This window comes from Dryobates pubescens, chromosome Z (assembly GCF_014839835.1).
Source record: "Dryobates pubescens isolate bDryPub1 chromosome Z, bDryPub1.pri, whole genome shotgun sequence".
Lineage (NCBI taxonomy): Eukaryota > Metazoa > Chordata > Aves > Piciformes > Picidae > Dryobates > Dryobates pubescens.
The window spans coordinates 130,268,492-130,296,074 of NC_071657.1; the positions used below are offsets into that span (position 1 = coordinate 130,268,492).

At 45.2% G+C, this 27,583-nt stretch overlaps 1 protein-coding gene across 1 annotated transcript in view; it reads right to left on the minus strand.

Moving 5' to 3' along the window:
• Positions 1 to 1,572: 1,572 nt before the first annotated feature.
• The window catches only part of PPM1H (protein phosphatase, Mg2+/Mn2+ dependent 1H), a 152,768-nt gene continuing 126,757 nt past the window's right edge, over positions 1,573 to 27,583 (minus strand). Inside the window, exons 7-10 of the mRNA XM_054178301.1 lie at positions 21,570 to 21,633; positions 19,786 to 19,893; positions 9,774 to 9,925; positions 1,573 to 2,320 (exon numbers count right to left, since the gene is read on the minus strand). Coding sequence (XP_054034276.1) covers positions 2,173 to 2,320; positions 9,774 to 9,925; positions 19,786 to 19,893; positions 21,570 to 21,633 — 472 coding nt within the window. The 3' untranslated portion in view covers positions 1,573 to 2,172. The remainder of the gene's footprint in view (positions 2,321 to 9,773; positions 9,926 to 19,785; positions 19,894 to 21,569; positions 21,634 to 27,583) is intronic.

A 27,583-nucleotide genomic window follows, 5' to 3' on the forward strand; every position in this document is an offset into this window, starting at 1 on the left:
TTGCTAGAGGACTACACCACTGCATTTGCAATGAGACAACAGCAGTTACACAGAGCATGAAAAGCATGTTTACAAGTTTATTAGGCCAAAAAAACCAAGCGCAAGAGAAGATCTCTTGCTTAAACTTTGAAAGGGGCCACGTGAAAAATATTCTACACTCCAAACTGCTCTTTTCACCCAGCTGCACAGAGGAAAAGAGGTAAAGGGGGGGGACAAAAATAAAGAAAGGGTAGATAAAGCATGACAACACAATCAGATATGCCATTGATTTATGCTGAAGCTCTAGAACATAAAACATCTGTGTATCCATGTTCTGCACAGCTTTGTTACATGCAGGCACTTTAAAATCGATTTTAGTTTTTAATAACCATTTTCAGGCTGTAATCATGCAGTTTGCTGCATGTTTGAGCTGTTACACACTCTGCATTGTCTGCTCTTAACCTGAGACACCTACTGGGTCTAGAGATTCAGAGCAAGGGTAGTTTAAATCCACCGAGGCTGTTGCATGTGCACTTCTGGATGCAGTCAAGTAAAGCATCTGGGCAGCTCTACTGCACACTCTGCACAGCACATTATAAAACACAAAACTAGCAAGCTCTAGGCCACACCTGTTCACAGGAAAGTCTGCAAAGGACACAGCATCCTCTTTCTCCTTTGGAAAGGACACAACATTTGTGAGCTGCCTAGTCAATGCTCTACAACTATGTCAGCTCTGTCTTTTAGCTATCCAAGAAGTACAAACCGGATGAGCAGATACAAAAGAATGCGGTCTGGGGGCAAATTAGGTTGAACTTGCCTCCCCAGCCAATATGCCTGCTAGACCCTTCTGGTTTGTTCTGTTTTGTTTTTGTCAGATTCTGGCAATGAGGTAAGATGCCTGCTTGAAGAACAGGCAGACAAGTGAGTTGCAGATATGCACACTTGTTGCCTCTTAAGACTATGGCTTTCACTCTGATAATGCTTTACTCAGATTTTGCTGTATTTAAACTGATTCATCACTGCTAAGAAAAAAGCTGCTGAAGCTACTAGCCAAGGGCTTGCATCTATCACAGTGATGTTTTGATCCTTAACTACAGTTCTCAATATCAAGAAGATAGAAAGTTACCAGCTGCCACCTTCTGATCTCCAAGTAAAGCAGGCAAAGGTATAACTCAGTAAGTGAGGCAGGAAGGTGCAAAACAACTTTTAAACAGATCCATACCTGGGTATCCAAATTGATAACGAGAACAATACCACCACCTCAAGCAGGAATCCAACTGAAAATACACTCAGGAGCCCAAATGAATTCACTGGATCCCAACTGATGCAAAAGCTGTGTTCAGGAATCCTTTCAACAGGATAAAGTAGGCAGAACCATTCAAGGAATGAAAAATCTCTGATCCCAAAGTAACCATCATGTAAAGCTGAGCTGGCATGCTCTGCATAACCACGGTGTACACACAACAGAGAACCTTGACAAGTCACTCCTCACACCAGAACAAATCTTGCCATCTAGGACTGTGACCTGTTTCTCTTGGACCATTTTGCAAGTGGCTGTTTTAGCTGCAGTAAACAGGCATAGTCACGCTTCAGTTTTCCTACTAAATACAGGAGTTTAGTCTACTGAAGAAGAGACAGGAGAGGAACACGAGGGTTTCAGGGATTATGCAAGTTTGAAGTAAGTCATGAATGCAAGTTTTTGAGAGAAGGAAACTCTTGAGTCTCACATATGCCTATACAGGTACTTGTAAATGAGATGTGACCTAAGCCACCATCTGAGTATTTGGAGACAGATTTCAGGAGCCTCCTTGGCTTCTGATACCCACTTCTACTTTCACATCTGAAATGGCTCTTCCAAGCTACATGGTAAACTGAGAAAAAAAAAATCAAAGAAAAAAATTCCCTACTTGGAGGGATGACAGAATCCATAATTTCCTAGCAGCATTTAAATCCCATTCCCATTAAGCACCAAACCCATTTCTATAGGGAAATTATAATCTTAAGGGTTATCTTTAATCATATACAGTATATGTGCAGAGCCCTACCTTTTGGGCAGAAAAACACCCCTCCAGCATTAGTTTGGAATAGATTACATCAATTGGAACTGTCCTGGTCAGATCACCAAAACCATATTGTCTCTTACAGGCCCTTCCCACAAAGATCCCCATCCTGTAACCACTCTGGATGCTGCTTTCACGACTGTTTGTTCCCATGTATTAAAGGGATGACATAGACAGAGATGTCGTCTCCAGAGCCCAGCCTGTCATTGGATATTCGCCAGCCTCGGTCCTTCAGCACCCCCCTGGCTCGCATCACCAGGTCCTGCGCCGCCAGTGTGTACCTGTGGAAAGGGCAGAACACGGCCAGAGAGCGTTTGTCAAAGGGGAGTGTTCACAGCAAGCCAGCTTTATTCTAGGGAGCTGCTTGGACAAGCTTCCCAGCCTTCCAGGAGCAAGCAGGAGGAACACAAACCATGGCATGCCCACCAAGCAATCCCTTCCAGTTTAGTGACAACTTCCAGACCAGAATCTTAAAGGTATTTGACAGGCACCAATGGATCAAAGGTCCCTGGGAATTTGGGTGCCTGGCTTCAGCAGATTTCAGGCAAAATATGAACATTTTTGTTTGTTTGTTTGTTTAAACAAGCTCCCTGTCTTGGGAGTACAGAGAAAAACTGAGGGCCTCAGATAACACCACCTTGAAAATTACACCCTTGATGCACTGAGACAAGCCAAAGCAAATGTGGTTCGACTATTTCAGACACCAACTAGAAGTTAGAAAGTAATCTGAAAGCATGTAATAGAGCACTAAAAATCCAAATGACACTTTAAATCAACTTGTCTGTCTTCCTTGACCGTATGAATGATTTAAAAATCTCTTTTATTCCAAAACTGGGGAAGGAAATGCACAGTTAATACAGCCAGATTAACAGAGTCCCATGGTTCTCCCACAGTTCTGAGGTCAATGAAAGTGGTGTGAATGTGAGTTGGTAAATGCTTAATTTAGGGAAATACCACGTTTCATTTTGCTTCAAAATTCCCAGCCTCTGCTGGGCTGAGTGGCAGTGGATTTATGGGAGTTATTTTCTGTCCTGAAAAAAAAAAGAAAAGGTGCTGCTTGTGGACAGAATCACAGAATGTTAGGGGTTGGAAGGGACCTCAACAGATCATCCAGTCCAACCCCCCTGCCAGAGCAGGATCACCTAGAGCAGATCACACAAGAGCACATCCAGGCAGGTCTTGAATGTCTCCAGAGAGGGAGACTCCCTGGGCAGCCTGTTCCAGTGTTTTGGCACCCTCACAGGGAAAAAATTTTCCTTATGTTTGCATGGATCTTCCTATGCCTCAGCTTCCACCCATTGCCCCTTCTCCTGTCATTGGGTATCACTGAGCATAGCCTGGCTCCATCCTCTTGGCACTCATCCTTTACATCTTTATAAACATGAATGGTCACCCCTCAGTCTCCTCTTCTCCAAGCTAAACAGCCCCAGCTCCCTCAGTCTCTCCTCATCAGGAAGATGTTCCACTCCCTTCATCATTTTTGTGGCTCTGCACTGGACTCTTTCAAGCAGTTCCCTGAGGTCCTTCTTGAACTGAGGGGCCCAGAACTGGACACAATATTCCAGAGGCAGCCTCACCAGGGCAGAGTAGAGGGGGAGGAGAACCTCTCTTAACCTACTAACTACAGCCCTTCTAATACACTCCAGAATGGCATTGGCCTTCTTGGCCACAAGAGCCAAGGGTGCCAGGGTCCAAAAGGTGGTGCATGACTGTGCTTTTGTGATGTGCTCTGACATTCTCCCTTACCGTTTTACCTGCTGTCACTACATCAACACATCTGTGTACTCACTTAGACGTTTCCTCTAAAAGAAATCTCATTAAGGATGACCAGATACTGTCATGTGTTTTTCATTAGTCCAACACCTGGCCAAGATGTTTTGAATTTGGTTGTGTGAAGGCAAGCTTTCCTATAATTTGATAATTAAAAAGTAATCAAACAGTTAAAAGATGGGGGGGAGGAAATAATTTGTGTTTTCTTTGAAAGTTAAGACTATGTGAAGCTCTGTAAAGCCAAACAGGAGACCAGAAGTAAAGCACATGCCTGCAGTTTCCAGAAAGCAAGAAAGGAAAGGAAGGGTCTGCTTTTCAAGGTTCTCTTTTCTAGGGAGGAGCCAGCCCAGACCCCAAATGAGGAACAAGAAAGAAAAGTATCTCTGTCAATCAGGAGCAAGGTGGAAGGGAAGTTTATTAAGTATCCAGGACTTTTCTAACCACAGACATGTTCACCAGGGAATGTATCATTAATTGTTAGTTTCTATCAGAAAAGACTTTATTCACTATCTGAGGAAAAAAGAAGGGTAAAAAGTACATTAAGTTTTGTTTCTCTGACTCCTCTGAACCAGAAATAGATTTATTTGCGCTACTAAAAGATTTCTTCAAAGTAAATGAATCAACAGTTGATGTTCAACCCAGGTAATGTTGTACAAAAGAAAGGTCCCCTCTGCTCCTAATGGTACTGAGATTTCCAGCCCTCACTAGTTTTTGACTAAAGAGTCGCCACAAAAATGATGGAGTGGAACGTCTTCCTCATGAGGAGAGACTGAGGGAGCTGGGGCTCTTTAGCTCGGAGAGAAGGAGACTAGGGGATGACCTCATTCATGTTTGTGTATATGTAAAGGGTGAGTGCCAAGAGGATGGAGTCAGGCTCTGCTCAGTGATGCCCAAGGACAGGGCAAGGGGCAATGGGTGGAAGCTGAGGCATAGGAAGATCCATGCAAACATGAGGAAAAATTTTTTGCCCTGTGAGGGTGCCAGAACAGTGGAACAGGCTGCCCAGGGGGGTTGTGGAGTCTCCCTCTCTGGAGGTATTCAATACCTGCCTGGATGTGTTTTTGTGTGATCTGCTCTAGGTGATCCTGCTCTGGCAGGGGGGTTTGGCCTGGATGATCTGTTGAGGTCCCTTCCAATCCCTAACATTCGGTGATTCTGTGATTTTGGAATAAGAGAAGGGTCCAAGGCTTGAACCCTACCACACATGCTTACACACACACACGTGCACACTGTCCCCATGTTCCAAGGCAAGTCTGTACCAAAGTCCCGGTGCTACAACAGCAGCATGTAAGAAGCAGCTCTGCCTGGACTGTCCCAGTGCAACATGAAAAGCTGTTTTCTAAGGGGAAAGCCCCCAGTCATACAAACTGGCACTGCCCCATTCCCAAAATCCCCAAATCAGATACAGGGCTAAGGAACAAAAGGACTCCACATGGCAAGCAAGAAAGCAGAATATTTATGCACAGCATGTGTGCTGCTGAGTGAACTTTGGTTAGAACATTTTCTCCAAGTATTTCTCAGCTGTTGTCAGAATTCAGGAGAAGAAAATACTCATCCTTCTGTGAGCAAACTTTGCCTTGCTTCTTTGGCTAGCTAACAAGGGCTCCCCACATCTAAAGTGTACAAAGGAATGAATATTCCTCCTGCTTGTGTAAAGCTTCTACTGCTTAATGCTGAAGAGGGCAAGACTGGAAGGGGAAAAAAGGAATTTTAATGAACCAAACCTCTCTCGTAGGCAGACTGTGAAATACACAAGAAATGCAGCACATTGAAGGAAAAGGAGCAGGTGAAGGCAGCAGCCAGAGGAACATATTCCTCTCCTAGTGCAGACCTGAACTGAAGTGATGATGGCACTGCAGGAGCTACAGAGAATCTCTTGTACCTGGAGATGAATAGCACCAGCAGTCCATTACCGTATGCTTTATTCTCCAGCGCTGTGAACTTGGGATTCAGCTGTCGGAGACAGCATTAGAGAACTGCTGAAGTAGTTTTAAAGTATCCACTTCCTCCTAATGAACAGCCCTGCTGGAATACAACTTTTCTGTTTTAAGAGTAAGTATATATGTTGGGTTTTTTTCCTTTTTTCTGCTGAGGCTTTCAATACTGATCAGTCAAAGTACTGCAGGAGGAACGGTGACAGTGTGGGAAATGTGCTGCTGTCTGAGCAGCTTCTTATCTTCTTCCATCCAGCAGAGGTGCAGCAACGCCCCAGCATCCTCATAAGTCTCTAGCTAGCGGGAGCTAGAGTGAGGAGGAGTGAGAAAGGACAGGAGAGAGGATAAGAAATAAAAAATGCCCAAGGTCAGTGGGTAAACCTGCACAAGTGTAGCTGAAGGAAATAGGCAAGAGTCATGCTTCTCTATCTTCATACATCTTCAGAGATGTCATGTATGGAAAGCAGCAGCGTGCCACTACCACCTGTTCTTCACTCAGGGTCCCCCTTCATGCTCTCACCTACCACAAAACCCATACGAAATGAACTGCTAAGAAATCTAGTCTCATCCCAGCTCTCATGCTGGAACTGTTCCCTAAGCAAGTCTGTGTCTGCATGTCTGGGTGAAGGCAGACCTGAGGACATTTCTCTCGCTGCACTTGGAGGTGCTCAGCCACATGCTGTGTTTGACAAGATTTGGAGATGTTTTTCTGTGGGTAACAAACACTCACAGTTCTGACAGTAAATATCAGCAGGAGAGAGTCCCAAGAGCCTCACTGAGGGCTGCAAGCTCTTGCCCAAACGATAAAATTACTTCTAATTCAAACGGGAGGGATATTGCTCCCACACAAAGCTAATTACACAACAGATTAGTAGTCCACAGCTCTACAATCTTCCTCTCTAGGCTGCTGGGTCAGGCAGACCCAGGGTCTGCTCCACAGGTAGAGTCTCCAGAAGACCACAGAATAACCAAACCCAGGGGGCAAGTCTCCTCCATGCTGACAAGTTTTCTACATCCCTAGAGCTTTTACATTTCCAGCTGATCACCTCACTGTGGACGAAGCCACCGCAGAACCTGACGTTTCCTGGGATAAAATGTCCTATAAGCATAACTGACAATAGGGCAAACAAGATTTTCCTGTCACTGACTAGAGAGAGAAATGAACACAGCTCCACAGGCCTGGGCTGCTATGCTGTTGTAAATTCATTAGTTATACCTCATTTGGACCAGTGTGAAGTAATTACGGAAAACTTCTCACGCAGGACTTTAAACCCTTTAAATATTCTTTACAAGCAAGCAGGAAGAGCAATTCCACAAAGGTAATTTTCATAAATATCATTGTAAACTGTACGAGGGACTGACTGCTCTAATTACCTTTTGCAAACTTGTATGAGAAATGCCTCACCACCACAATCTGTAAGCCTCTAAATGACCTGGCACAAAGTCATTTAAAAGAACAAATTAATTTTCAATTCAGATGTCCATTCATAGTCCAGTAGGTCAAACACCAATAAATGTGTTTGTTCTAACACTAATACTAACTATAACCAGCAGATCCAGAGAGGTGATTCTGCCACTCTGCTCTGGTAAGACCTGGAGTACTGCGTCCAGCTCTGGAGCCCTCAGTACAGGAGGAGAGGCACAAGAATGATCATGGGGTTGGAGCAGCTCGGCTACAAAGGCTGAAGGAGCGAAGGTTGTTCAGCCTGGAGAAGAAGAGGCTCTGGAAAGACCTAATAGCAGCCTTCCAGTACCTGAAGGGGGCCTGCAGGAAGGCCAGAAAGGGACAGTTTATGAAGGCCTGCAGGGATAGACAGGCCAAGGGGCAATGGTTTGGAATTAAAGAGCAGATTTAGATTGGATGTCAGGAAAAAGTTCTTTACCATGAGGGTGGATGAGCACTGGAACAGGTTGCCCAGAGAGGTGGTTGAGGATCCCCGGAGATATTCAAGGTGAGGCTTGACAGAGCTCTGGGCAACCTGATCTAGTAGAGGATGCCCCTGATGACTGGAGAGGGGGTTAGACTAGATGACCTTTAGAGGTCCCTTCCAACCCAGGTGATTGTATGCATCTATAATACAGCAGGCCCAGTTTTGGAGTGTGTTGTACTCCTGCTGGCACAAGCAGGGACTAATTCCCCACAATTACTGAGTCTAGACCAGCACAGATAAATCTAAATAAAACAAAGAAAAATCTTTTTCCCCTTTAGCATCTTTGACTTCTACAAGTGTTTAATAATGGATGAAACATAGCTCACTTAATAAGCCAAAACCAAAAGACTGAGGAAGCTGCACCAAACATGGCAGCCATCCCCAGCTTTGGACAGACCAAAAGGAACAAGACAGACACAACACCACCAGACTGCATTCCTAACAGATAGGACCAGTGAGAACAGTGGGAAGCCAACCTTTCCCAGTTACTAGATGAGAATGGAGACAGAGCAGGGCAGATATATTACACTTCACAGGTGCCTCTGCAAGAGAAGACTCAGGGGTGCAGAAATGAGAGCAAGAGATCCCCGGTACCTCTGAATGCTACTAGAGATGGCAGAGATACTTCCACATCTTGTTGGAGTAGACATAGCCCTGGCTGTCACCCATACCACATTTCTTTGGCACAAGGAAGCAGGGAAGGTCAAAATACTGCAACTGCAGTTTTGTGCTAATCATCCATTCTCCTCACAACTCAGTGCTTGCTGCAAAGCCTCTGTTTGCATTGCGTGTTCGTAAGTGTCAAGGCAAGAAAGCAATGCTCTCCAGGCACTTTGGAGCTGCTCTCACTTCAAAACTCAAGTGGCTGCCAAGGGTGTCCATATTCAGTTATCTTCCTCGTTTGCTGACAGAGAACAGGGCTGACCCTGTGAAGATGACCACTTAGAAATATGAGAAACAACAAGCACTTGGAGCTGGATTTCCCCACATCCTCGAGAGTTGTCACATCTGAGCAAATGTAATGTGAGCTCTCACACCCTCCTGTGTGTTTTCATGTGGCTGCTAAGATATCCCAGAGCTTATTTCTGAAGCTCTGCTTTCCACAGGCCAACTGGGGATCCATAAAAGCTCTTTTCCCACTCTTACCCCAGGGTGGGGGCAGAATACAGCAGTAGTCAGGCCTGAATTGAGGAGTAACACACACTTTCCTTCCTGAACAGTCCCTAAGGAGCGATAAAGCTCTTTTCACTTTCAGTCTTCCCTTTTACAAGTGAGAGACTTCTGATCTTTTGTTTCACAGCAACACTGAACTCAGCAGCAGACAGACTGCTGGACTCACTCAAGGCAGACAGCACTCCAGATAGTTGTTTAGGAGCCTGTTTGCTTGCTTGATGGTTATGTTTTAAAGATGGAAACTGATCAAGTAAGAGGTGATAGACAGAAAAATTTAAAAAGATGAGGTAGGCTAAAACTGAGATGAAACTGAATTTCCACCTATGTTTTATACCTACCCTGTTGCTGGTAGCACTGAGCAGCTCCTTCTGAAAGTGGGTTTAAAGGTCACAGCATGACCAAGAGCCTCACCATGCAATATTTATGCATAGTTACATAGAGAGGTGATCTAGCTGAGGATGCCCCTGCTAACTGCAGAGGGGGGTGGACTAGATGACCTTTGGAGGTCCCTTCCAACCCAGATCATTCTATGATTCTATGATGTCCTAGTTAAAAAGAATCTTTAATGCTAAGGGAATATGCAGAGGAGAGTTAAGAGGGAACCCGTGACTGTTGGAGATGGAGACCTGTTGCCATGTTTTTCTAACACCTCAGCCTGCTGCAGTTTCCACAGGACCTTGTACAGCAAACAAAATGGATCCCATGTAAAGATGCTGTGATCCCACAACTGTTCCTTTGAAGGCAGACAATTATGAGTTAGAATAACCCCCTCCCCTCACCATCTCCCCATCCTAAACCTGCTGTAGAGGCTTCTTGTAAGTGTTGTATATTTACTGAATGTTACTCATTCCATACTCTCTACAAGAATACATTGTCAGAACATGCTCTTCTGTGGAGAAGGCAGAAAATCAGGGAGAAGCACAAACCTGTGAGGGTCATCAGGGTCACAGTTTGGTAGAAAGTTAGTGACAGCTTCTGCAACTTCTTCATTTAACAGCACATCCCAGAGTCCATCAGTAGCTAGGATCAGAACATCATCTGGCCCGTGCTCATACTGCAGGAGGTCATAGACTCTCACCTGAACCAAAACAAACAACAACAACAACATATCATAACAGATATCCATGAAGGAGAAGACCTGCTTAAGAAACTGTAGACAGGTGGGGGCTGATCTCTTCTCCCAGGCAACCAGCACCAGAACAAGAGGACACAGTCTCATGCTGCACCAGGGGAGGTTCAGACTGTATGTTAGGAGGAAATTCTACACGGAGAGAGTGATTGCCCATTGGAATGTGCTGCCTGGGGAGGTGGTGGAGTCACCATCATTGGAGGTGTTTAGGAGGAGACTGGATGGGGTGCTTGGTGCCATGGTTTAGTTGATTAGGTGGTGTTGGATGGTAGGTTGGATGCAATGATCCTAAAGGTCTCTTCCAACCTGGTATATTCTATTCTATTCTATTCTAAACATTGCTGAGTTTGGTGAGTTAGTGAGTTTGGCCAAGGCACTGACATCTCTCTCCCACAGCACTGATGGGATCTGTCTCCAATTTAGCCCTCAACACCAAGCCTTCTTGCCCCAGCTCAGCATGGCTCAAGTGTTGACCTCAGCCAGGATGTAAAGCCCTGTGCCACCCACTGCCGGCAGCACCTGAAGCCTGTCCCGCCTGGCATCATGTTTCAGTGTGTGAGGCTCTTCCCTACCACTGACAGAACTAATCATGTGGAAGCTGAATAATTTATTTGATAAATTTTTGATATTTTCTAATAAAATATTCACAAATAATTGTTTTCACTATTTGTGCAGATCCATTTAACTCTGCCAGATAAATTGCACATTTGGAAATGCCTGGGTGGCATTTACCAGACCTGAGGCAGCTGCTGCATCAAGAATCATGCCTGAGCAAGTGATTAATTCCACAAAATGGAGGAAAACTCTTTACCTGCTCAGTTTTGTGTCTGTAAGGAGTTTGGTAGGTAAAGACTGACTCAAGATCTGCACAAAAGTGAACCCCCAAGCTTATTCCTGCTATTACAATACCCACTGGCTTCAGCTCATCACTCTGCAGCCACAGCCAGGCTGACCACTGCTGCTGACACCTCTGTAAATCCTGCCTCTAAAACAACTTCCACCATCCTCTTTCCAATGAGACTGGGGAAAGCCAGGAGTGTAAGGGCCAGGTATGAGGGATGGAGTACTAGATGACAATGGTACTGAGCTGAGCCAGAATACCAGGAAAAGTCATGACAAGTGTTTTACACCGAGCCTTTAGTTGGGTGTAACTCTCCTTCCAGCACAGAGCACATTCCATCTGACAAACTGCCTGCAATTTCCAGGTCATGATGGGGAACTGTTACAAAGCACTCTGGGAGCACTTTAATTCCCACAGCAAGAGCCACAGTTTGAAAGAAGTGGGACAAGCTTGGCAAGACAGCCAAGGGGAAATTGTCATCTGTACTGAAGTCTGGAAACAACACACCTTGAAATGCACCCTGCTCCAGCCTTGGGCTCCACTAACAGCAGTGGCAGCCAGGAAGTTTATCCCAACATGCATTTGGCATAACTAGAAAATATGAGCTGTTTTATTCTCCCTCCTGATCCATTCTCCCCTTAGGAGCCATGGAGCAGGCAATGCACATAAAATGCCTGGACCTTTTAATGTAATTATGATTTTATGGGACTGCAACCACTGCTGGAAATAAAAAAAAGATCTAAAATCACCTAGACCTGACTGCTAATCCTTACTTGTTTGCCTTGCACTAAGCAGCACAAGAAGGTCATTTGTAAAATGTAACCTTCACTTCATTATCTAAGGTAGCAGCTGAATAAGGACTTTTGAGAGGATTAAAGTCAAGGCAAGATACACTCTTCATTAAAGTCTATCTCCTTATTCAGTCTGAGTGTGAATACTGGTACAGAAATATCTCTATATGCAGCACAGCTCTCTTCTCAAGCCCACTGCCCAGAAACCAGTAACTGTCACAGTCCTCTTCCCCAAAATTCAGTTCAGCCTCTAAGAGCCCACAGTTTCAGCTCGGAAATGACTGAGCTGTGGGGAGTCAGTTGGCCAACACAGCCATCAATAAGCACCACATGATTTGGTCTGGTCTCTTGTGTACGGGCAAATACTTGGGAGAGCACCAGGGTTAAGGCTCAGGGACAAAGTCAGCAGTAAGTCCCTTGCAGGAATAAGCAAGCACTGAATGTCAGTGCTAGAAAAAACATCTACCATGACTTTCCCACCCATGCAAAGTACACATTACACCACAAGAGCCTTTTGCAACAGCACCAGTAGGGAAAAATGCAGGAAACCAAGACCATGCATCACTGATTTGAATCCTCCTGAAATGAACAAGTTTGCATGACTGGGGAGTGGCACTGAAGTGGATAAGAAACCTGTCAAAACTACCTGCAGCAAGTCCACAGGTCACAAGGTCCAAATCCTTGGTGTATCACAAAGCAAGAGCAACACCAAGAACGGATCAGTTTACAAAGAACACCTTTCAGTTTGGGGGAAAAGAAAAACAAACCAACCGCCCCCCAAATCACTGACCTTATGAGTCATCTGGGAACAAGGCTGTGACTGCCTAAAAGCAAAAGCATTGTGAATTGAACATCTCCATAAAGGGATGCCACTCAGGAGGAACTAAATGGCAGAGGAGGTGGAGAGAAGGGCAGTGGGGAAGCAATATAGAATGTTAGGCTGGTACGCAGGGAATGGAAAAGAGAGTGCCACGATTACAAGAGGCAAGCTTGGGGCAGCTTCAGGTAAGATTTTTGTATGCAAAGACCAGTGGGACGTGCAACACAGTGCTCACGGAAACATAGCTTGGTCTTCCAGTTACCATGGAAGGGACACAGGGCAGCCATGTCCACATCATACTTAATTTTTTCTTTTTTCTTCCTTTATGTCTTTCCTTGGACTTCTAGAACAGCTCTGCAGGTAGTGCCCCCAGGTATGCTGCTGACAAAACCCAAGCTAGTTTAGAACTGTCTAGTTTATCACAGATTTAGGTTAGGCTCAAAGATCACTTTGTGCAGAAACAACTCAGCTCCTAACCTTTCACTTTTCTGCCAGCAGCTTTGTTCCAGTTCTTACTTCGGTCAATGAGGGCCCCTTACAGTATCCACAGGTGCCTTCAGCTGGGTACAGAGCAGAGTGAAAGCAGAACTCCCAGAGGCACCAAGGCATCTGTAGCAGATGCTCAGGCCAGGAGGGCTCACTGAACATCCACTCCATGCACCCCCATGTTGTGCAGCACCCCACAGAATACTCCACACATGCTGTACAGGAAAGATGATGGAATGTGATACATGAGAGATTCAGAAAGATGAGGAGAGAGAGATCCAGCTAGCAGCCCCACTGTAAATCTGTGACTAAAAGCAGCATATTGACTCCAATGGAAATTATTATTACTACTTTTCCCACCCCCTTTTTTTAATTCCAGCCCCAACCTCCCTAATGACTGCCTCCTCCTCACACCTATACTCCTGAAGTCTCGACTACAGGGATAATTCACTGATGTTCTACAATGTAAGCTTGTTCAAAGCTGCACACACTGCAGAGGAGGCTCAGGGGAGACCTTATTGGTGTCTACAACTACCTGAAGGGTGGTTGTATCCACGAGGGGGTTGGTCTCTTCTCCCAGAAAACCAGCACCCGAACAAGAGGACACAGTCTCAAGCTGTGCCAGGGGAAGTTTAGGCTTGAGGTGAGGAGAAAGTTCTTCACAGAGAGAGTTGCTAGCCGTTGGAATGTGCTGCCCAGGGAGGTGGTGGAGTCACCATCCCTGGAGGTGTTCAAGAGGGGATTGGACGTGGCACTTGGAGCCATGGTTTAGTAGTCATGAGGTCTGTGGTGACAGGCTAGACTTGATGATCTTTGAGGTCTCTGCCAACTTTATTGATTCTATGATAATGATATTGCAGAACCCTGCTAGTGAGGGTGACAGCTGGCTAGACGCTGGCTGGCACTGCACAGGTTTCATTAATTAATCATAGAACCACAAAATTGTTCCAGTTGGAAAAAACCTTTAAGATCATTGAGTCCAGCCATAGACCTAACACCATCATGGCCATTAAACTATGTACCCAAGTCCCATGTCTACACATATTTTAACATCTCCAGGGGTAGTGGCTCCACGACATCCCTGGACAGCCTGTTTCAATGCTTGGCCTCTTTCAGTAAAGAATTTTTCCCTAATATCCAATCTAAACCTCCCCTGGTGCAATTTGAGGCCGTTTCTTCTTGTCCTTTCACTTCTTACTAGGGAGAAGAGATTGACACCCACACCACTACAACCTTCTTTCAGGTAGTTGTAGAGAGCAATGAGGTCTCCCCTCAGCCTTCTCTTCTCCAGACTAAACAATCCCACTGCTCCTCATAAGACTTGCGCTGTAGACAGTTTCTTTGCTGTTCTGACACACTCCAGCAACTCAATGTCCTTCTTGTAGTGAGGGGCCCCAAACTGAACACAATATTCTAGCCTCACCACTGCTGAGTACACACTGGCACAATCACGTCCCAACTCCTGCTGGCCACACCATTCCTCATACAGGCCAGGATGCTGTTGGCTTTCCTGGCCACCTGAGCACACTGCTGGCTCACGTTCAGCCAGCTGTCAACCAGCACCCCCGGGTCCTGTCAAAAAGACAGGCCTTAAGCCTCTAGTATTGTTTGAGGTTGTTGTGACCCAAGTGGAGGACCTGGCACTTAGCCTTGTTAAACCTCATGCAACTGACCTCAGCCCATCGATCCAGCCTGTCCAGATCCCACTGCAGAGCCTTCCTACCTTCCAGCAGATCAACACTCTCACCCAATTTGGTGTCATCTGCAAGCTGACTGAGAGAGCACTCAATCCACTCATCCAAATAACTGATAAAGATATTAAAGAAGAATGGTCCTAAAACTGAGCCCTGAGAAACAGTGCTTTTGATTGGGTGTCAACTGGGTTTACCTCCTTTTGCCACCACTCTTTGGGCCTGGCCATCCATACGGTTTATTTTCCACTCGGTGAAGTGTCCACCCATCCAAGCCACGAGCAGCCAGTTTCTCCAGGAGGATGCTATGGCAGATAGCATCAAATGCTTCAACCCTTGACAAATTTCCTAGCAATTCCAACCTGAATCTTTCTTCTTTTCCCTCATGACTTGTTGCTTCTGCAGCCAGGCTTCAGCTGTGATAGGGATCTACAGAACTCATGGCCTCTGTCCCAAATGCCTTTGGCTACCTGTGCTCTATCCTCTGCCTCCTGTGCTGTTTTGAGAGCCTTTTAAGCAACTCCTCTCCCCACCCCAGCCCTTTGTGTTGCAGGAAACACTTTCTCACTCTAACATTTCTCTAGAGCATCAGGGCAGCCCTCAAAAGAGACCCATTTGGTCACCATATTTCCAGCATCCACTGATGGCTTACTTGATGTAGAGCAGCTGACCTGTCAACGAGCTATAATTGACTTTAGTAACCAGAAAATGTTAAAAAACAACTTTCAGGAAGGAGCAGCAGAAGCTCAGTGGCACAGACATCCATGACAATAAATGCTGGGTTACACTGCATTTTATCCTGACTGGTACTTACAGATCACTGCTGATAGGTAACAGAAGACACACACCACTGGAGCCAATAGCCAGACACGACATCTGTCTGAACAAGCGCTGTGCAGCTTGTCACCTAACATGTGCCTTTCTTCAACCTGCATCTTTCTCATCCTGCTCACCTACACGCAGGAAAGAGCGCCGAGAAAAACGCTCCAGGCAAGCCGTGAACGAACTGCCGGGCTGGGTTCCTATTTCCATGTCAAACAGATCTACCCATTGGACAAAACCTGTGTTTGGCTGCCAAAAAGTGCCACGGCAGCTCTGGGAAGGCTCCGTGGCTTGTAGGCACCACGGCAGCTCTGGGAAGGCTCCGTGGCTTGTAAGCACCACGGCAGCTCTGGGAAGGCTCCGTGGCTTGTAAGCGCCACGGCAGCTCTGGGAAGGCTCCGTGGCTTGTAAGCGCCACGGCAGCTCTGGGAAGGCTCCGTGGCTTGTAGGCGCCACGGCAGCTCTGGGAAGGCTCCGTGGCTTGTAGGCACCACGGCAGCTCTGGGAAGGCTCTGTGGCTTGTAAGCACCACGGCAGCTCTGGGAAGGCACTGCAGCTTCTTTGCCAGGCTCGTTTTCAAGAGGCAGCCAAGGCGAGTCCCTGCGGCTCGAAAACCATTCACAACAGAGTGACACACGAGCCTGCAGCCACCTGAGGTGCTCCTCAGCAGCCAGCCCCAGGGGAATCAGAACCAAACAACAGACAGCATTCACTCGCCTGTACTATTGCTCAATTCAGCTACTTCAATAAATTAAGCCCTTTCTTAATTGTATCGTCCCTTTTTATGCAGAGCGTTAGCCGGCGCAGCTCCGCTGGCGAACGCCGCGATCTTTCGCTACCACCCTCCAAGTAATTTATATGTAAATAATAAAAAGCGGGTCTCAACACTGCTCCCTGCAGCACTCACCAATTAATCTCCTTTTAGCTTTTTACTGCCACCCTTTGTTTCCTGCCCTTTAGCCAATTTCCAGTAGACTGTGCCAACTTTCCACTTAGTCCGTAGCTTCATATCTTTTATGTTAATAACCTGTAAGGCAGCACCGTCCCTCAAACGTGTTCTGAGGGATCCAAGTGCTCACACAAGACATTCTACTGCTTTTATTATTTTTTAAGTTTTATTTTTTTTCTAATTCTCTGGCAGACATAACCCTGAAGGACTTCAAGCCACTGAAGTGTGATGCTTGCTTTCTGAAGCCACCTTGACTCCCTTTGATCACACTGTACTTCTCGGAGTATTTGCCTTGCTTGTTCCTTTCAACACTGTTAATTCCTAAGATTTCTCCAGAAGGCAGATGTGAACCTGAAATGGTCTCCCTTGATGTATTTGTGGAGTTGTCAGGAATATTTTACTAACACAACGAAAAGAGGAAAAAATTCTCCTCTTTACCTCAGCATTTGCTGTGGTGACTGGGCTTCAGGTTCATCGCCGGCAAGGGCCAAACGCTGCCATCAGAGCCACAACTCTCCCAACAAATGGCTGATTGCATTTGTTTGAAAAATTTCAGGATGGAATTCTGCTTTTCAGCTGCAACAAGGTGGCTCTAGCTGAGCTTTAAAAAGCAGAATTTCCTGCTGAAAGCTTTCAAATGAACTGTTCCATTATGAAAAATAAATATTTAATTCCATGCCAGACAGCCTCAGCAATGGCTTGCCTGCTTTGTACTACTCCAGTTCATTATAAAAGGCTCAATTCTCTAGAGCTCACCAACCTGCAGAAGTCCTTCAAATCTGGTCTCATAACAGCTGAGCCACTGAATCCTGATTACATTTGTCAGTCTTGGCTACATGACTTCTCCTCCCATAGCCTGGCACTCTATCAAAGTATCATTTTACAACACCCCGTGAAATTACTGTTATATGCCTTTTTCTGGATCTAGTCTCTTTCCTTCAGCTAATTTTTGGTGGACAGGGCAGATCAGAGCTTTGTCATGCTGGAAGTAAAATATTCTGAAAACTCCCCACATTGCCCCCAGTTTGGGAAAGGATGCTTTAATTACCATACAGAAACAGAAGTCAGAGGACTTGGATCCTCCTTCTGTCACAACTCACTGTGCGCCTTAATTTCCTGTGCCTCCGTTTTTCCAGGTCTGGAAACCAGACATTGTGCTTCCCTACCTCTAGATAAACAATTTGAAATCCAATGCTTCACAAGGGCCAAATATGACTGCTGCTTGACGCCACTGCCTCTGCTTCCAAGTGCCAAGCTTCCCAGATGGCAGCATAAAGACATTTCTTAATGCTGGTTTCTCTGGGGGGGTGCACTGTCCATGCACGGGCAGAACCAGTCGAGGAAAAGCAGGAGGAGACAAAGCATTGGGGCACTCTCTGAGAACAAGAGGAAGAGTAAGAGAAGGAGGTGCAGTGGAAAGCAAGCTGGAACATGCTTCTACCTAATACAATTTCAGGGCTTTTTTTTTTTGCCAGTATCTCTTAATTGAGGTGGCTGATACTCTATCTTTCCTCCTCCTGCCCTCGTATACTTCTGCTGAATTTAGCTGTGAAGGGAACATGGAAACAAAGCCAATTTTGCTTCCCTTTTGCAAAGCAGTTAAGAGATCCTGAAACGTGGATAGCATATAAACTGGATGTCATATTCTAGAACTTGAACAAGTACAGACACACTCCACACAGAACAGCAAAGCCCATGAGAAGCTTTGGTTTATACATACAGGCAAATACTGCAGCAGCAATTGGCAGAGATGATACTGCTGAGATACTGTGCTGCAGCCATTACATACCCCAGAAATACCGAGCCTCAGCATGCCAGAGAGAGAAATAAATAGGCAGAATTCTGTGATTTTGCTGGCACCAAGACAATTCATGGCAGTTAGGAGGGCAGAGCGGCTGCCTGCCCAACTGAGAAGAACGGGAGCAGGCCCCAAGTGAGGAATATCACACATTCAAAGTAGGGAGAGGGAAGGTACTTGATTGACAGGGAAGAAAGACAAAGAAGGCTCTGTCTGTACATTTCCCTCTTTAATTCAGGGCCACAATTTCTCAGCACTTAAGCCTTAAAGATGTCCTAAGCAAGGTTAATTTAATAAATTGCTTCCTTCCTATTATAATTGTATTTGTATAACAAGCAGCAACTCCCAGGTCAAATGCTGGGTATGGTTAAAACTCCAGCAAACCAGTTGACAATGGATGGCTTTCAGCATTTGGACCATGGAAGTAAAGCCTTCTCTTTTTGTTCCATCATCAGATGGTTTGCCCTTGCTTAATATTTTATGAAAAATATGTCTCACCTGTTCCTTGATGTAGGAACAGGAATGCAGTTACAGAGGAAAATGCTGCAAGGTTTGCATGTTTCTTGTTAACAAATGCATTCAAATCCCTTTGGAAGGCTTGAAATCCTTCGCTGCAGGGTCTCTGGTGGTCAAAAACTGGAATTGTTTGTGGCAAGTTATCATGGTGGAAGCATTTCAAGCTACCCCTAACACAAATACTGCATAACCCCCTTGCTATGCCATCATTTGGGAATGCAGGCTGCCATTATTTGGTGTTTGCACAGAACAATTGTAAGGAATAGAATAGAATAGAATAGAATAAACCAGGTTGGAAGAGACCATTGAGATCATCGAGTCCAACCTATCATCCAACACCATCCTATATAACTAAACCATGGCACCAAGCACCCCATCCAGTCTCCTCCTAAACACCTCCAGTGACAGTGACTCCACCACTTCCCCAGGCAGCACATTCCAATGGCCAACAACTCTTTCTATGAAGAACTTCTTCCTAACATCCAGCCTAAACCTCCCCTGGTGCATCTTGAGACTGTGTCCTCTTGTTCTGTTGGTGGTTGCCTGGGAGAAGAGACCAACCCCCACCTGGCTACAACCTCCCTTCAGGAATTAAGAACTGGAGGTGAAGGGACAGGCAGAAGCATAAAAGCACCCTTCCAATCACTCAGCATTCTCCTGCTTAAGAGTTGATCTGTTAGTCTCTAATGCAGAATACTATGCTATTGTGGAAGATATCCAGTGTCTGTGTGTAGAGAATGCAATGTACATCAGCTTCTGTGAAGAAAGCATGATCTAGGTCTGAAGGGAAGCTGGAGCACTTGAAGGTGGGGAAACATGGGTGTGCCTGTCACACTGAGAGGTGAGGCTATGGGATAACAACAGAGTAGCGAGAGAAAAGACATTGATGCTCTGTGAGGAACACAGAGCAACCAGAGATAAGGCACACAGCTCAGGAACTCGTAAAGTTCCTATTAAGTGGATGTTAACTAACATGCTGTGCCTTTGGGGAGGGCAGCATGTTACCTGGACTGAACCACAAGCAGAACAAATAAGCACATGAAGTATATTTGTTTCTCTCCCGCAATTCTGACAGCTGAACCTTGACTGTTTTACCTCAGGAGATGAGGACAGGAAAGGTTTGATGTATATATTTGAGTCATGCACTTTCAGGTCATGGTCTCCCAGTCCTCGGGTCACTCCAATTGTTGCCATAACCCGAGCCTGGAAATAAAGAAAAACAATGAGATCAAATCTTGTTACACTGCACTGTGCCAACAGGGAAAGTGACAATGTTCCTATGCTCTAACTGCTACAGTTAAGGACAAATTCTTTTTCTCTCTCACAAACTCTAGATTTAAGACAGATAATCAGCTCCAAAGCTTGTCACACTCAGATCGTTGCCATTTCCCGTGTTATTCAAAGCTTTGTATTCATCCACATCCTAGAGGGTGACTAGACTGTGACCATCTGTAAGGTAGGAGGACTACAGAAACCTAACACTTTAGTGTCCCATGCCAGTCTACAAAAGCATTCCTTCAGGAAATTACACTGTTAGTAAAGAGGTTTTGTTAAAGTGATGAGGAGCTTAACTGCTCACCAAAGAGGTCTGCAGCCTTTTCCTACAGACATATTGCTGTATATTCTCTCCACCGAGGGAAAATGCTAAAGGCCACCTTAAATTCTTGAAGAGGCACTGACCCACTAGTGGAGAGCCAGTGTAGGGCAGGTCTGCTGTTACCTCAAGCCGACCACTTCTTTCCCCAAGCACCTTCCTCTGCAAAATAAAGCTCTCCCCCAAGGGGTTCATTAACACTTCTCTAAAGACTGACCAGGCAGGCAGCCTCACGGGAAACCTTGCTCTCTGCTGTCTATTGCTTCCCCACAAGCCTAGTTTAGCCACAGCAGCTTCTAAAGAAGAGAGCTCTCAGCATCAATAACAGCAAGCAACTGACTCAAAATTATTTTGCCTCGGTAACCGCTGGCTCCAGAAGGCAACAACAAAGTAAATTAAAAAAGATGTGCATGAAACATTTTGCAAATAATTACAAACCTAACCAAATTCAGAGATAAGCTGCAGGTCTGAGCCTTCAAAACCTGGACTAATTTTGCAGAGTGTGTATTTTTGCACTGAGATAAGAACCTAATGCAGCAGGGGAGCACTATTTAGAAACACAGCGAGCATACCAATATCGGCAAACTGACACCACCGCGTCCTTATATTGATCCTATTGCTGCATGCAGCTAAGCTTGCTGGGATCAGCACTAACGATCTCACTGTTCTTAATTACAGAGCTGGAAACAAAGTACACCTAAACAGAATGGTTAGTTTCTCCCTGTCAAGAAAAGCCATCAGCATTCACACATCAGAAAAATTCATCAGTGAGTTCTGGGTGAAGAAGATACAGATAAGGGGTGTTATACTTTCCAAATCCTGGCCTGATCCCTCCCCTTTCTAAATTAGAGTTTGCATCTCAGAGCACCATTAAAAATCCTCCTGCTTTGTTTTCAAACAGGAGGTATTTTCCTAGCTTCATCCAGCCTAGTTATATTTTACGATGAAATGTGGACAATTTAAAATCAATTATTTAAGACACTCTCATTGTAGTCTACTTACAACAAAAAAAAAGGCACCAAACCACAACACAAAAGCAAACTGAACAGCAGATGACTATATTTGACAATATACTAAAAATGCTTTTTCCTATATTGAGTTCTCCCTGTCACCACCTAGACATGAGACTGATTGATGATGGAACCAAGATATTCTTTAAAACTCTCAAAAGGATACAATAAAAGAGATACTGAGTGGAAAACACTGGAGTGCCACAGGCTAAACCAAGTGGTAAACAGCACAGAATTCATTCCTCCTTTGCTCTGAGGAAAGCAAACATGCTCACCTTCTTGCCTTCTCCATAGATAAGGGGAAACTTCAAGTCATCTTCCTCAATGGTTTTGTATGCCCTGTGGGAGGAGGACAAACAGCATTTATAAAGCTTGCACTCAATTAGTGACCTGGTGCCCTGAAACAAACAGCAGTGATTAAAAAAACCAACACAACAACTCACACACCAAGACCAACACCCCACCCCATTATTTTTCCTAGGACTTTGTGAACCAAGATGTAAATCTCTTTTTCTATGGAAAGATTTTTCCCTGAAGAGTTATCCATTATGCCAAAAGGAAAAGCGAACATGAGGATATGTCTAACATGCCAAGCTGCCTCAGCTGCTTGCAAGGAGGAAGAGCTGGACAGGAATAACATGCTAATCAGGTAAGGTGTCACTGGCTATGGCAGCATCTATACCATAATATAGGGTCTTAAAAACCAAAAAGAAACAACCCCCCCCAACCTACCAAGAAGCTAACCAATGGCTAGGTTCACACTGTTAGCGTGAAATGATGAGCAATGACAGGACACGTACACAGGCAAAGTGTGAAACAGCTCTCCAATCCTGTTCTCACTTTTCAGGGCTGCTTAAACCAAGAGAACCTTCACATGCTGAAGAGTCTTAGAAGGTTATTTAGTGCTCATTTGACCTTGACTGTGACAGTCAAGGTTGTCAGAGATTTCACAGCAGCTTTCCCATGGCCAAGAGACAAGAGAAGGAAATGCTCATGCTCCAATTGTTTACCGCATGCCTGTGTACTCTACGTTTTACACATCCATCTGTTGACATTGATGAGGTGAGAAGGTGAGCAATTTTGCCAGTGAGAAATAAAAAAAAACTTAAATAAATAGATGGTTGTCATTCTTGTAAGCTGTGGAGTCCCTTCGTACCACAACATTGTCCCTCTCCAGCCTTTCTCTGCATGGTGTCCTTCCCTGCTGGCCCACTCCTGTCCAAAGCCCTTGGGGTGATACCAAGATCATTCCCTGAGTACACAGTCAGCGCTCCCTGCCAAAGAGGAAGGGAGAAGTGGGAGGAGGGAAAGTGCTGTGTGTGCTCTGCAGGGGGGTTGAACTGGCTATCTTTCGAGGTCCCTTCCAGCCCCTAACATTCTGTGACTCTCTTGCCAGCTACCATCAGCCCCTGCTGCACGGCTCTCCAGTTGGGTTAGCTGTTGGAACTCCAGGGAGTCATATTCAATCAGTTTAAGCGATGTTAGGGCTGTGACACAAACCAGAAGGAAATTAAAAATTAAGGGTGAAAGCCTATATTATAATCCAACTCCCCCTGCTTCACCAAAATATGGCATAGACCTGACATCAATAAATGCTGTGGTATTACACAGCTTATACACAGTGACTCACCTGGGCAAACCTCAGACTTAAAAAGTGAGTAGCATAGCCATTTAAGCCCCTTTACAATTCCCAATAATCACAGGCAGAGCCCATCCATCCAGAGGGTTTATGGATGAAGGGAAAGAGGAAAAAAAGAGAAGAAAAAGCAACCAAATTGCACAGAAGAAACAGTAGAAGAGAAGTGGAGAACTCTGTTCCTGTACTACAGGACATTACTATATGTGAAATCCCAGAACAGAACCAGGTGAGGTTTGCAAAACACACAGGGGGCTTCATGGGAGACCACATAGTCAAGAACATCTTGGGTATGTAACCATGATACCCAGGCATGTCTGCAAGGGACAAGTGTAAGTGAAGGCATTTAAATGTCATCTTGCACCAGGGAAAGCAAACAGATTAGCCTTTAAAACAAACAAAAAGGCACTACATGTGGCCAGCATGCTAATATTTCCCTGATGCATAAACCCTGGAATAGCACTTTTTTGGGGAAGGATGCAGTCAGTCATGCAGTTTGCTCTTGTTTCCTTCCTTTATTTCCAGTCACCAACTTGGATTTCCTCGTTTGAATGTGGAGGAAACATTTTACTAACCCTGACTGCTCCTGAACATATCCCAGAATTCCAGCTGCACTGACAGTTCTGGGAGCCTTAGTGAAACCTCCTTGAGGAGGAGTCTGACCTCTACCCCATTCCTTTCATAAAACCAGTTGTGCTCTGACACCAAAAAACAGGGTATCAACTGAGTTCACGTTGGGCATCAGAGTCAAGTGACTAGTCAAACCACAAGCCCTGAGAGACAACCATTCCTACTGGATTTCTGAGCTCTTGCATTCATTTGTTACAAATAGCAAAAATGACTAAGTTGATATGAATTAACTGTTTGCAACCCCCTTTTAAAAAGAAAAACCAAGCCCATTCTTCACCACAAACAATACCATCAGCAAGAGAACTACAAATACTTACTTTACATTGTCCTGTAGGTAGCCAAAAACATTTGGACAAATATTCTTCTGTTTCTGCCTTCCTTCCTTATATTCTCCTGCATAGCACCTCACACTGTCTGTGTTTTAGGAAGATCATAGAATCACAGAACTGTCAGGGTTGGAAGGGACCTCAAGCATTGTCTAGTTCAACCTCCCTGCCATGGGAAGGGACACCTCACACTACATCAGGTTGCTCACAGCCACATCCAGCCTGGCCTTAAAAACATCCAGGGATGAGGCTTCTGCCACCTCCCTGGGCAACCTCTTCCAGCGTCTCACCACCCTCATGGGGAAGAACTTCTTCCTAACATCCAATCTGAATCTACCTATTTCTAGTTTTCCTCCATTCCCCCAGCTCTATCACTACCTGACATCCTAAAAAGTGCCTCACCAGCTTTCTTGCAGTATCTTAAGATACTGGAAGGCCACAATAAGGTCTCCTTGGAGCCTTCTCTTCCAGACTGAACAGCCCCAACTCTCTCAGTCTGTCTGCAAGATGATAAAAAAAGGGGTGAAAAGAAGCATTGTTCAGGCCAGTTTCCCTCAAAAGAATGGCCCCCGCTGCCGAGTCCAGCATCTTTTTGGAACCACCAAAAGGACCTTCATCCTTAGGGCCTTCACATGTGACACAACAGCGTAGGAATGCTAGAAGAGGCTGTGTTGTAAGGGTTGAAGCTAACGTTTCATCAGCAGATTAGGAAGGGCAGCTGACTAGCCTATGACCTCCTGAAGCTATGTGAGTAAGTGAGGGAGGCCCAGAGGGGCACAGTGATTTGTTTGTGGTTTTTCCAGAGCAAATCGCCTCTTGGGCTCAGAACTTGGGTGTCAAGAGTCATCTCAAACATGCTTTTTCTGTTCATGTGGCTGTTGCCTGAAAAATTATCAGTGCTTGAAAAACAATGCTCAGAACTGCAACCACAGCGGTGGAGCTGGCACAAGAGACACTCAAAAGCAACCTGAGACACTCCAGAAAAGTAGCTATGTCCTGCATTACTGGCAAAACAGAATTAATAATATATGAGCACAGGGTTTGCTGCAAGAGAAAGATGAAGGACAACTTTTCAGCTAGCAGTTCAGCAACTGCACTGGGGAGAAGGAAAGAAGGTATGAAGTTCATTTTGATTTATGCTCTCTGAAACTCCTGTACCTCGTACATGTGTTTGTTTCACTCAGGTTATAACCTTTTGGACTACACTTGAATTCATGTAATAAAGTTGCATTTATACCGTCGTGTGCTGTTTAGAGATTGCTGTGTGTAAAGATGTAACATGGCAGTAGATACACCAAACACAGACACTCAGAGAACCTGAGGGGCTTGTTTGACTTTTCTAGTGCCAACCTGGCCTTATTTACCCAACTATGTGATTCTGCCTAGTTCACTGATTTAACAAACACAGAGTGCTTTTTAGTCTGGAGAGAAGACTGAGAGAGGATCTAATCAATGTCTGAAAGTATCTGAGGGCTGGGTGTCAGGAAGGAAGGGACAGCCTCTGCTCACTTGTGCCCTGGGATAGGACAAGGGCCAATGGATGTCAACTACAGCATAGGAAGTTCCACCTCAACATGAGGAAAAACTTCTTTACTGTAAGGGTGACAAAGCAGTGGAACAGGCTGCCCAGAGAGGTTGTGGAGGCTCCTTCGCTGGAGACTTCTAGACCATTCTGGATGCACTCCTGTGTGACCTGTGCTAGACTCTATGGTCCTGCTCTGGCAGGGGGGATGTACCCGAAGATCTCCAGAAGTCCTTTCCAACCCTGAACATCCTGTGAGCTGCAACCTCTACTCTCCCCATCTTCCTCTCTGCATCCCAGGAGCGGCCACCAGGCTATGACAAGGCAGGCAAGCTATTGCTTGCTGCTCTGGAGGAGACTAAATCCTGTCAAGTGCTTCTGCCACGTAAACCTCTGTTTTTCCAAATGGAAAACCAGAAAGGGTGGGGGTGCTGAGTCCAACAGGCAAGTCTGTGCCCAGCTAGATCTAGCTGCCTTCTTTTTTTTTTTTTTTGTCAGTTAACTTAGTTTCTTCTTTTCATTTCAAAAGAATTATGAAATGTTACTGCTGTCCAAAAATACTCAACCAGGGCTTGACATATGTACCACCCACAAAGTTACATTTGGACTCAGGATCAACGTTTCGGAAAAGCGGGCCAAATCGCGCCGGGAGCCAAGAGAGATGTCAGAACGAAAGAACTAGGACTGACATGATGTTACTTCTATGCTAACTGGAATCTGCTCTAAATACATTGTGAAAAAAAAACACAACAAAACACCACCAGAAGCTGCTAAATGCACAAGACAATCTTACAGAAGAAGTTTTCTTGCCGTGCTGAGGTCATTAGCAGCGCTTTAGGCACGCTTTGAATAAACGCCTATCAAAGTTACCTGCACGCTGCTGGGTCAGAGCTCGTGCAACTGGTCAGCTCCCAAATACAAATTTCAGAGCCAAAATCCTGGATAATTTCTTACATGTGTTATGCATTCTCCTGCCATAGAATTTGTTCTTAGAACTGGCCTTCTGAAAGCACATACAAATTCACGTAAGAGTAGAAGTTGTTGACGACCAGAACTGAACTCCACATTATATTGTCTTCACAGCAAACTGTGTAAGGTTACTGGTCGTGGAAAGTATCACGTTGGCATCCCCAGGCACAACAGATGGTAGCGAAAACACAAACTACCCTGACCTGGAAGACTCAGTTCTGAGAATGACAGGGCAATCCAGACTTGTGCTCTGCTTTTCCATAGCACTTGGCTTTAGAGAGTTTATCCATATTTCACAGAATCACAGAATGTTAGAGGTTGGAAGGGACCTCCAGAGACCATCGGGTCCAACCCCCCTGCCAAAAGCAGGATCACCTAGGGCAGTCCTGACAAGAGGGTTTCAAAAGCCTCCAGAGAGGGAGACTCCACAACCTCCCTGGGCAGCCTGCTCCAGTGCTCTGTCACCCTCACTGTGTTTCTCCTCACGATGAGGTGAAACCTTCTATGTTCAAGTTTGTATCCATTGTTCTTTGTCTTATTTCACATCTCAACTAGTGATACTGCCTAGTAAACTGAGAAATAAACCTAAGGAAGAGGAAAAAAAATAGTAAAACAACCCAAAACATCATCATCAAAGGGCTTTAGCTTGAAACATAGAACAAATCCCACCTGTGGCTAGCAAGGAAGAAAAAGCACTCAGCTTCAAAAATGTCTTAGTTAATACTGAGTACATGGATGAAGGCTCTCCCTTTGAGACAGTTTGTGGATTCAGTGTAGCATTGTTTTGCTACCATTCTGCAAATAACTCCAAACCCAGAACCATCCCCAAACATTCTCCTTCTCTCCAAAAGACCCCCACAATGAAACTACCCCAGCTAACCATCCGACCTCCTTTCCCGCAAGATCAACTTTCCTTGGCCATTCTGGGATGTGTTAGAAAGGCTGTGGTTAACAGGTCGAGAGAGTCTCTCCTCCCCCTCTACTATAGCCTGGTGAGGTCACATCTGGAATACTGTGTTCAGTTCTGGGCATCTCAGTACAAGAAGGACCTCAGGGAACTGCTTGAAAGAGTCCAGCACAGAGCCACAAAAATGATGAAGGAAGTGGAACATCTTCCTTATGAGAAGACACTGAAGGAGCTGGGGCTCTTTAGCTTGGAGGAGACTGCGGCGTGACCTCATTGATGTTTATAAAGATGTAAAGGAT